General features: G+C 42.5%; 1 protein-coding gene across 1 annotated transcript; it reads right to left on the minus strand.

Annotated features, from left to right (window-relative positions):
- Nucleotides 1-5,439: 5,439 nt before the first annotated feature.
- Nucleotides 5,440-9,457, minus strand: LOC110083802 (replication termination factor 2-like). Its single transcript, XM_078386841.1, is given in 2 exon segments — nt 5,440-9,202; nt 9,204-9,457. Coding segments are annotated over 2 exon segments (495 nt in total). The 3' UTR covers nt 5,440-8,961.
- Between the last annotated feature and the right edge of the window lie 1,845 nt (nt 9,458-11,302).

The raw sequence follows: 11,302 nt of genomic DNA on the forward strand, positions 1-11,302 counted from the left end.
TGCCTTTAGTCAGCAGTTATTTGTTGCTGCTGCCTCCGCTGCCATCATCTCTGTTGTGCACATGGAACTGCACAACAGGATTTCAGCTTTTGTTGTATGAGAATATACACTATTATATAATTCTGCCTATCAGATATGTTTTCTTCCTTTTCCCCCTAAATTGTTGTAATCTTTTATGTAATGTTTAAATATTTTAAGTTGTTAGACTACATAAGATGCCCTTTTTGTGTGTTTCTGAATACAAAGTGTTGTGTTTTGATGTGTTTTTTTGTAGACAGAAGTGTTTGTTAATAAGAAACTCACTTCAAAATGCACTGGTAGCACTACCAATCTATGCAGCTGTCTTCTTATGTCTTTTGATTTTTCCTATAGTTGGTTTTGATCCCCTATTATTGTGTATAACCTTAAGACATTGTTTTTGTGCCATGGGTTTATAGCACCAGCCATTTATATTCAATGCCCTATTTTCATTTGCGAAGATATCTAATATGCTAGAGTAGTGGTTCCCAACCTTAGGTCCTCAGATGTTCTTAGACTACAACTCCAAGAAATTCTGGCCAGCAAAAGTAGTGGTGAAGGCTTCTGGGTGTTGTAGTTCAAGAACATCTGGGGACCTAAGATTGGGAAGCACAGCTCTAGAAGAAGGCAAGGTCAGAGAAACGTAGGCTCCCTCTAATAAAATTTCACTACTGAGATAAAAAGTCATCCCGTAAACAGTTATTGAAACAGCATTTATTCCCCACCCCAGAAGTCTTTATGAGTCAAAGAATGAGGTCTTTTTAATTCGTGAAGCTATTGATATCAACATTACTTGGGAATATATTGGTTCTTGTTCTTGAAGAGAGATTTAGTCCTCTAGAAAAATAGCTGCTAGGCCTACTGTTACCACTATCCAAAACCTGGAAGCTCAGTTATCACACTCAGTTATCACAGATATTGTTGGACTCCAATTCCGATCAGCCCTAGCTAGCATGGGCTAGCAGCAGCTTTTGGGGCCTACAACTCCCCTTCTTTCTCTCAGTTAAAAGGTCTCTAATAATGCATGGCATTTAACAAAATCACATTGGAGTATCTGTGTTTAGAAAGTTTGGAACAAAAAAGAAAATGTAGGTATCAAGGTCCTTTAAAAAAAAATGAGACACCATCTTGAACAACCTAGCTGCAATTCCTGGCTTTCTCATCAGTCCGTTGAGGTTGACTGCATACGTGCTGATGGGATGGTTGCAAGTCATCTATCCACACAGCATTCAAAATTGGTGCCACAGTACTCAGATATTCCCCCATTCAGATTCTTATATATTTTGTCCCATTTCAACTGTTCAGCTGATGACTGGCTTCTCTCAGCTTTTGATCCCCTCATTTTTGCAGACTTGAGTGTGCCAAGGAAGCCCTAGGAAGGAAAGGTTGCTTCAGCAAGAGTGTCACTCTCTATAAAATGTTGCCCTGGGCAGCTGTTTAAAAGTAAGCTTAGAAACATCCTAGGACCTATTCAGATAACAGTGTTCTTGTTGATTGTGGAACTGCACCCCCTCAAGACTTCTGGGAAACAGCTGGCATTTTGAGAGTTTTGTTGTTGTTTTTTCAGCATGGGAATGAAATGACCCTCTGAGGTGCCATGGGTAAAGATAGCCCCTGATGCCTGCAAGGTGCCCCCCTCCCCATGAGACGACTTCTTCAAGTAAAGAAATAATCATTATGTAACTTGGCATTAGGAAAAGCAAATTCCTTTTGAGTATGGATTTGCTTTTGTTTTTGTTGTTGTTTTTGCCAATGCAATTTCTTCCTCCAAAAGTCTTGAGAAATCTTTGCAATTTTTTTTTTAAATGGAGCTAGGTGGGAACTATATTGGGTGAATGAGAAAGACCATTTTGGAAGAGAAACCTCATTCTAACTGTTGCCTTTTGTCCTCGCTTCAAATCTGGTGTTTCTGTGTTCCGAGTTCTCCTAATTAGTAGATCAAACATCTTTTGCTTAACTGCTTTTTATTTTTTGAGACCATTATTTCAAGATACATAAAACAATAGGGTTGCAATAGTAATTTAGATTGTAAGTGAAGTTCTTACTGGCATTCGGTGGGATATTAAGATGCATCTATTCAAATGTACAGTAGACAGTGTTCAGCCCTGCTTTTTGACATAATCTGTAACAAGAATCAAAGCTTCTGAACAGCATTTTCAGATTGGATTGTATGTGTTCTATACCAGCTGCATAAAAAGTCACAGTACGTGTTTTTTCATTGATTTCCTCTGCTTCTTGAAACTAATGATGTACAGCAGTGTGTCCATGTGATATTGTTTTAATAGACTGCATAACTACATGCTCTTGCTATCATTTTAATTTGGCTCCTTTTGCCTTCCAGGTCATTGAGTTATTGAGGCCAAAATCCTGTCGGGAAAGCAGCCGCTGCTATATTTTCCTGCTCCAAACAAGGCATCCATCACAGAACTGGATGCACATGGGTTGAGAAGTCTGGGTGCAACTGATTTTGGAACCAGTGCACAACAAAGTGTGTGAGAGATAGCCTGCCAAAGGAAGCTTGATTATTGTTGCTCATATATGTGTTGTGTTTTTCTAGTAGGATTCTGATTTTAGAATGTGAACCTTTCCTGTGTTTGCATTGGGAAAACATCCATCTATGGGAAAGAGCAGGATCTAAATGTTGACTGTCAAAGAGCAACACACATTTGTTGTCATTAAGCTGGTCCTCACTCAAGGTGGACATTGGAATTCTTCCTGGGATCAGGAAATGCATTTTAAGGGTTTACCCCATCCCAAATCTTTGTACTGACTCTATGAAGATTGTTAATCCCGTTGCTACCTCTCAATACACTGGAGTGCTCACTGGCATCACAAATATATCCTACAACTATCCAGGATTCTCTTGGCTTTTTAGCTGAAATAAAAGGGAATTATGTGGTCATTACAAAATACCTACAAATGCAAGAGTAGGAGATACCTTTATAGACCACTTTTAAAAAAAATCATGATACATTCTGTTAGCTTTCATGCATCAGGACCACTTCATCAGGCGTGTACCAGTGTGGAGAAGTTAAAGTCCAAAAGTTCTTAAACTCTAAAGAACTTAAACTCTAAAAGGTCATGGCAAGATGGATTTTGCCAGAAACATCTTTCTTAGGTGTAACCCAGGCTACATTAGAGCTGTTGTTTCAAAGTGGCAGCTGAGGCAGCTGTGGGTTGGATATCAGAGTCCAACTCTCCAAATGAAGAGCCACAGGCCTCTCGCACACTTTCAACTTATTTGGCCTTTCTCTGAAACAGGCATGTTTCTGCTTGGCTTTTTCGGGTATTTATAAAGCAGTGGTTCAAGAGATTTTCCCATTTGTTGCGGGATCCCTACTGGGTGACCAGTGGCACAAGTCATTATGGGATCAATTGCATAGCCAGGGACAGCCTAAAGAATGTTCACACCACTTTGTGTTAATGCCCTGCCACACTTACTGAAACCCACAAGGTTTTGGATGAATGCAAAGTTATTTGCCTTAAAAAAAGGCCCTGGTGTGTCGGGTTTAATTGCATCCACAAGGTCAGAGATTGAAAAGTAAATGCTAGAATCTGAATCAGATCAGAGTTAAGATAAAGTCAGGTCAATGAACACAATGATCAAATGGAGAAAACCAAGGAATCACGGTTCATAGTCAGCAAAACATTCTAGAGATAGCATCAAATTACTCTGAGAAAAATCAGCTGACCATCTTACTGGCCAAGCTTAATTTGCAGAACTCAGACAGCCACATTAGCATCACTTCTGTTCCCCCCCCCCCGGCAAACACTGCAAACGAGAAGATAGGAATGTCACTGAAGTCCCTTTATATTAGGGATGTGAATTTCACTGCCTCTCGCCTTCAGACAGAAGCTGTTTCTTTTCACCTCCTAGTGAGATTTCTCTCTGCAAGGTTTTTCATGTGGTTTTCCCTCTGAGAAATCTCATGGGAAATCTCAAAAGTTTCATGATCATTTCTATTTGAAAACACCAAGCTGCGCAGGATTGTCACAATTCCTGCACAATAAAGCATCTTTCCTGAACAGGATACACATGAAAGAACATTAAGCTGACCAGAATTTGGCAGTTTTCCACATACAACAATGGAGAAAAACCAAAAAGAAAGGGGGTGGAATGAGAGGAGGCTCTAATTTTTTTTTGTGGGGAGACCAGAAATCTCACTGGTGGAGGGGGGGCAGCGATTTCTTAGCAAGATATTTCAGCATGCAGAAAGCACAGAGAGTTAGATACAGTATTTTGTCACTTTTCCACTTCATACTCCCAGGTGCCATAAGATCAGAGGAAGCTGTCTTGTACTTCATAAAAGCATTAGTCCACATAGTTTTCCATTATTTATTGGATACATTTTCACTTATGAATCATGTCTCATGGCATCACAGCATGAATGGGGGTGTGCTAAAACCTGCAGCCTATGTGCCCTCACATCACCTCTCTGTCCATGTGAGTTGGTGAGCTAAGCTTCCAGGAGTAGCTTAGCATGATATTGGAGCCCGCCATCCTACCTAGCCCCTCCCCCAAAAAAGGTTGGGCATAGCAGGCGCTCGGTGGTCGAAAGGAACCCGTAGGAGGGAAGTGCTGATGTCTCTAGTGAGGCAGGTGACGAGCAGTGCATGGGAGTACAAGAGGCGGGCACAGAAGGGGAATAAAAGGAGGGCAAGAAGGAAGGCTGGAGTCCTTCTTTCGGACCAGGGATGCCTGGTGAGGCATTAGCAAAGGAGGAAGAGACCTGGGCCTTAGCGTCAGAGGAACTGGATCCCATCCTGTGAGCCATGGTGGAGCTGACCATTGCCACTGGGATACTCTTTTGTATCCCAGGAATGGAGCTGAAAGACAGTCCCTGGCAGGGATCCTCTGGAGTTTTCCTGGCATTCAGAAGGAGAGGTGGGGGAATGGGAGAATGCATCCACTCCAGCTTCAGAGCCCAGTGTACTGGTGTCAAAAAACAGGGGCTGAGGAAGAAGGTCACAACACTCACGCCAGCACCAGATCGAACTCCTGTGTCTCCAGCTCTCTGACCCCCAAGATGCCAGATGGAACCTGTGGTGCCCACCTTAGGCAGCGAGGTGCAGGTGGCACAAGTGCCAGCAGGAGAGGAGGAGGAGGCAGCAATATGAAGAGTGAGAGAACAAGTGTTGCATACCGCCAGTCAGCTCTTCTGACACTAGTTAAAAGGCTCCAAGCTTGGTCCTGGAATGGGCTTGGTGCTTACCAAAATTTCACTGTCCTCAGTGACAGGAACTGAGGCCAGTACTGAACTGACTGCTGGCAGGGCAGTGAAGGGAAACTGCTGTTAAAAGCACCTTACGTGGTTAAAAACTACTTTAACCAACAGCCTGGAGCCAATGGAATTACTGGCAGGAGATCCCCAGGCTGTCAGTTTATTTATTTATTTATTTATTTATTTATTTATTTATTTATTTATTTATTTATTTATTTATTTATTTATTTATTTATTTATTTATTCAATTTTTACCCCGCCCCCCTAGACAACGTCTACTCGGGGCGGCTTACAAAAATTAAAACACATTAAAACAATGTAGAACAATAACTAACATAATGCAATTATTATAATTAATATTATCCAAGATGGCAACATTAAGAACCAGGAAAAAGGGGGAAAAGAACTTAGGTGACTGGGGGGAAGGCCTGTCTGAATAACCATGTTTTTAGTTGGTTTTTGAACACACCCAGCGAGAGTGCCAGCCGAATTTCAGTGGGAAGTGTGTTCCACAGCCGAGGAGCAACTGCCGAGAAGGCCCGGTTTCTTGTTTTCTCCTTCCGGGCCTCTCTCGGCGTCAATCCCCTCAGCCGTCCCTGCTGGCTATGTCGGGTGACTCGGGTAGATCTGGGTGGGAGGAGGCGATCTGCCAAATATTGAGGTCCCAAACCGTTTAGGGCTTTATATGTAATCATTAATACTTTGAAGTCAATGCGGAAACGAATAGGTAACCAGTGCACCGCAGCCAGAGTGGGGGAGATGGAGGCAGAGGTGCAGAAATATACAAACCTGGGATTGTGGTTTACTATGGTCAAGCAAGCCAGGTTTCTCAAATGCAAAACAAATCCTCATTTATAGTTGGCTTGCACTCCTAGTTTGTTTGTGTGCAATAAACCACAACATCAGTGTATGCAAGTAAAGGGCTACAAGTGACATGGTTACCTGTAGTAAATAACCTCTTTTCTGGTAACAAGGATATTAAAATGCTGTAGCAAGAAGGTAAATAAACCAGGTTTATTGTGACAGCCAACCCCAAGATAGTAAAGTGCTGGGAAAACTACCTGCAGTAAATGATCAATTTTTGTACTTATTACAGAGCAAGCAGCTAATTTTCATAGTTTGTTACAATGGGCAGAATTTGACTGATGTTTGCACAAAGTTTATACAACTTGCTGCAGCTAACTGAAACCAATTGACGAGGTGCTGTGGCTTGCCTCAATTGTGTGTCTGCTCATGTGCCCAACTGTACAACTCAAATGCATTCCAGCACTTCCTCAATTAGCTCCAATTAGGAGAGGTAGCTGTGTTAGCTTGTGCTAGCATATCAGGCAAAACACAATAAAAATAAAGAAGACATAAATGTTCTGGCACCTTAAAGACTAACTGCTCCATCTTAATGTGAGCTTTTTTGGAGAAGCTTTTGTGGACATGACATAAGAGTGGGACTGTGTGGCAAATATTTCTACAGTTATAAGCGGCCCCAAAACTAAGGGACTGATTTGTTACCCTGGGGCACAAGTAGCTGATGGTGGGGCATTTCACATCTGGCAATGGCCTTTAAGGCCCCTGTGGATAGCCAGTTCCCCTCCCAGGAACAGCAACTCAGGGCTTAATTGACAGATGTTTGAACATCAAGCTATAAAAACTTTATGTAAATACCAGCAGGGTTCTGGTCAATACTGAAGAGTAATATGTCCCTTCTCTCAGAGGAAGAGCTAGAGAGCTATTTGCACATGTCTGTTCTCCACACAATGATTAGCACACAAACACAACTTCAGCATCTAGACTTTTGTAGTTTGCTGCTCATGGATATGCATTTAAGTCTAAGCAAATAATAATCAGATTTTAAATTCAGTCACCACCGGAAGCTACAAGGTGGCTTACTGAAATGGCAGGACTTGATAATTAAAAGTAATTATTAAGCTTAAAGTCTGTATAAATAAATGTGAATAAAAATAATATTGAAAAAAATAATCTCACACAATTAGCACTTGCTGTTTTATCCACAAGCACCAGAGTGTTCTAGCAGCTAATCACTTCTGTTAGCTCTCAAGGGCAAGAATAATCTTAGGCCACTGAGTGTGTGCAATATCCTCAGGATCATTAAGTGACAGCATTCTGAGACCTTGTAACACAGGAGTCATGCACACAGCACCCCCTATTTTTCTCCTTGGCATATTCTGAGTGCTGGATTTCAAAGGGATTAATAGCCAAATGGACAAGTTTAGTGACTGGCTCTTGTTTTGCTGAGGAATACAGCGAATTCTGTTCCTGTTGTTACAGAGGTGGCTCCCTCAAGTATTGTCAAAACAGGCTATGCATGGGTGGATGTGCGCATACATGCCTTGGGTAAGCACCAACTGTATGTTCTGTGAATATTCTGGGATGGAAAGAGGCAATCTATCATGCCTCCCTGACTTGTTCCCCCCTTTTTTTCTGAAACAACCTGTGCTGCTTTGTGTGGGAAGGCAACCATGCTCTTGATCCAGTGTAGTGTAGTGCACAGAATATTTCAGGATTCAGGAGAACTGGGTTCAAATCCCTACTTGGACATGGAAACTCACTGGAGCAGGGGAGGGGTGTGGAACTGGTGAAACCACCCTTTAAATATCCCATCTACCTAGTAGGAAATCCTATCTAGTAGTGATACTGGAGCAGAATCAAACTAGATTTTAGTATGCAGAGGAACCCACGATGACAGGCCAAAACATTCACAGCAGGGAGCTGGAGACTGAAGGCCCAGGAAGCCTACACATAAACACACCAAAAGATAAGACTCTTTCCCCCAGACATTTAGGCGCATCCTGAGCATAAGCCAAGGACACATGGGCACACCATCTGCAAATCTATAGGTAACCGATAAATTAGCTTAGTTGGCATCATTACCCAATGAGGGACTAGATCCAAACTTGGGGTACAAATGACCAACAGAATTGTAGCATTTTATGACTCTTTGCCTGTATCATATAAAACATATGTACACTGTATTTTTTGGATCTTGTCTGCCTTTAAGAGAAGTCCCAGCTGACCTTTTCTTTGCTGCTATTCAAATAAAATCAGGCCTTTAGTTCAGCTGTTGGTGCCTATGCCTGATTCCTTGCCAGAGAATCTTAGAACCCAGGTTTGGCCAGTAACCGTAGGAAATCCTACTAGGAATGGAATCAACTTGGTAGCACATCATACACAAACACAATTCTATTCTCATCTAGAAAACAGAATGAACAGCTACAGCAGGCTTGCTTAGGAGGCAGCCTTCCCTGCCAGATGATATCTTCATGGGTAAAACACCACAGCCCGTTGCTTCGGGCAGTAAGTTCTTAGGACTGCTTCAGTCTTGAAAGACCATGGGAACACGCTCTGTATGAGTGTCCTCTCCAGAGCACGAAGCCTGGGTAGAATAATATGGAGGATAGGCTATTACCCAAGCAGCAAATCCCCCTTCTCCACGTTGCTGAAATAGTCCAATGGAAAGGCAAGAACCATTACAACTGGTTCCACTGACATTGCAGGAGTTGCCAGAACGACACGAACTGCCTCTGGGACTCCAGCTCCGGATTTTGCCTCAAGGTTAACTCCTGAAGCCTTTCCCATCAGTGGATATAGCTACAAGGCAGTGGAGGTTTGAAATCAGAGTTTTCCTTCTCCTAGATGGGCTGCCTTCCCATGCTCATGAGCCCCACCTACCCAGTCCAGGTGGATCGCATTTATTCAGAACTCTCCACTATGACCGTCTTGGGTGTCCCTTGTGAAACACTTCAGTTTTAATTTCTTTAAGAGCACGTTCAGAGAATACACATCCACAGTTCCGAAGAAAGCAAAACTGATGCCTTCCATTCATGTCCAACCCAACTACAGGGCAAATAAAATGGGCACTCTGGATGTCATCATATTTGTCCCCTTTTGTATTCCCCTTGTCACCAGTCCATGGTTGATTGTCTGTGAGATTCAATTCAATGACATTCAATACTCTTGATGCGGGATGCAACCTCTACAAGGACTTTATCAGAAGATTTATCGAGCAAAAATTCAATGATTGCATCTTTATTATATAACCTGCCAAGCTCACAAACCACTATAGGCCTGCTTAGTTTTTCTTGACTTAGTGGACAATAGTACCACTGCACCACCAATTCTTCATTTTTGTCAACCTTCCCAATTTTGTGACGTCCATTCACCAATTCGTGCCTCTTCAGGATGATGCCCCCATCGCAACCCATCTCACCACCCAAATCCTTCCTCCTGCTTCCGGGTTTCCACACAACAAAGGGTACTTAAAAATAGATCCACTGGGTGAGGGAGGTCTCCAGCTTCTGAACTGAGCCCAGGAGTGGAGCACATGCCTGCAGAATATCTGGAGACAGATGTCTCACCTTGCTTTAAGGTAGGGCTGGCATGAATACCTAGGAAACCATTGCTTAAAACTTCATTGTCTTTCAGAGGACACAGCTCTAAGTTACAAGAATGGTACTGTGTTGTAGGCAGCAGCTTCAAAGGGTCACATTCTGCACTGCATGACTCAGCAGAAAAGGTAACATCTTCCATCACCAGTTAACTGGGAAGCAAAGCAATACATTCTGAGACCAGCAAATCAGCTGTGCTTTACTGACAGTGTATTTTATGGGATTTGTCATCCATCTCTTTTCCACCCTCATGTTGCCACCAAGTCAACAGTAAAATGCCAAATAGGATAAACTGCACCAACTGATTCTTCCTTCATAAGCTTTATATTCCTATAAATTGTCATATGCAATTTGATGCAAATCCATTCTCCTCCATTTTGTAAGTGGCCACCCTAGCTGAGATCCCAAAGACATGGGTTAGTCAGTACTGCTGCTTAGACTGTGTAAGTCCCAAACCCCAGATTATATGAGTCAGGTATCTTAATGAAGCTATTTGTCTCGACACCAAATCTAAATGTAGAAAGCAGCAGTACTATAAGGAAGTCTCATTTCTGATGTCTAAGCAGTATGCTACACATGCTACACTGCCATATCTATGAATAAAAATCAGGCAGCCAAAAATATGAGATGCTTAAACAGAGACATAACAAAACTAAACAACACTAATGAATCTCCTCCTTCTCAAAGTGGAGAAGGCAGTGGAGGGGAAAGTTTACCCATCTTGTCTACTGGAACAGGGAAGTTATGCTTGGGTCACTGGATACTAGTATAACCACAACTATGTAAGAGCAGGAGCTACATAAACATAATATTCCAATGTCTAGAAATGCCCACCAGGCACTAATACACAAATCCTTATCTGATTTTAATTCACTGAAGTTAATCAGCCTCTTTTTAAATGGTGAGAAACTCTTAAAATTCTGCCAGGCCCGTTTTTTCTTTTCAGTCTACATATGCTAACCACAGATGCCATTTCTGGATCTTGCAGTAGGAAGAAAAGAATGCAAAATCTGTTTCAGTATCTCAAAGAATAGATAACACTTAATGAATGGCTAGAGGCTCAGAGATAAAAATATGGAAATGAACTGATTTGCTGTAAAAACTCATTTGAGCTGTGTTATAGGGCAAAACATTTAAAGGTTAAGGCTGCTGCTGCTGCATGATTTAATTACATAACTTCTGAATAAGCCACAGAGTCTGGCATGCCATTTCCAGAGTGGTTGCTGGCTGGATGGCTCAATGAGTTGGATACCTGGGTGTACAGCCAGAGGCAGTGAGTTTGATTCCCCTCCATGATTCCCAGGAGACCAGCCAGGCTGGGTAGCTTTGGGCAAGCTGCACAGTCCCAGAGCACACTCAGAAGAAGGGAATAGTAAACCTCTTGTCTTCCCCCCACACCTAACGCAGAATGAAGAGTCAAGACACAGGTGATGGGTTGAAATTAGGGCCACAACTCTATTAAATGTTAAACGGAGAACTTCCATTGGAAGAGGGGCATGCTATAGTGCACAATCCTGGTTTGGGGTTGGGGGGGTCGTAGCTGTCCTCTGCTCCAACCTTAAACAGGCAAGTTCGAAGCCCCAAAGTTGCATGCTCCCCAAAACAGCCCAGCCCCAGCCAGCTGAGGATCAGGTGACCTCTCCAGTCCACTAGCCACCAAGC

The sequence above is a fragment of the Pogona vitticeps genome, chromosome 2, assembly GCF_051106095.1.
Source record: "Pogona vitticeps strain Pit_001003342236 chromosome 2, PviZW2.1, whole genome shotgun sequence".
NCBI classification, from domain to species: Eukaryota; Metazoa; Chordata; class Lepidosauria; order Squamata; family Agamidae; genus Pogona; species Pogona vitticeps.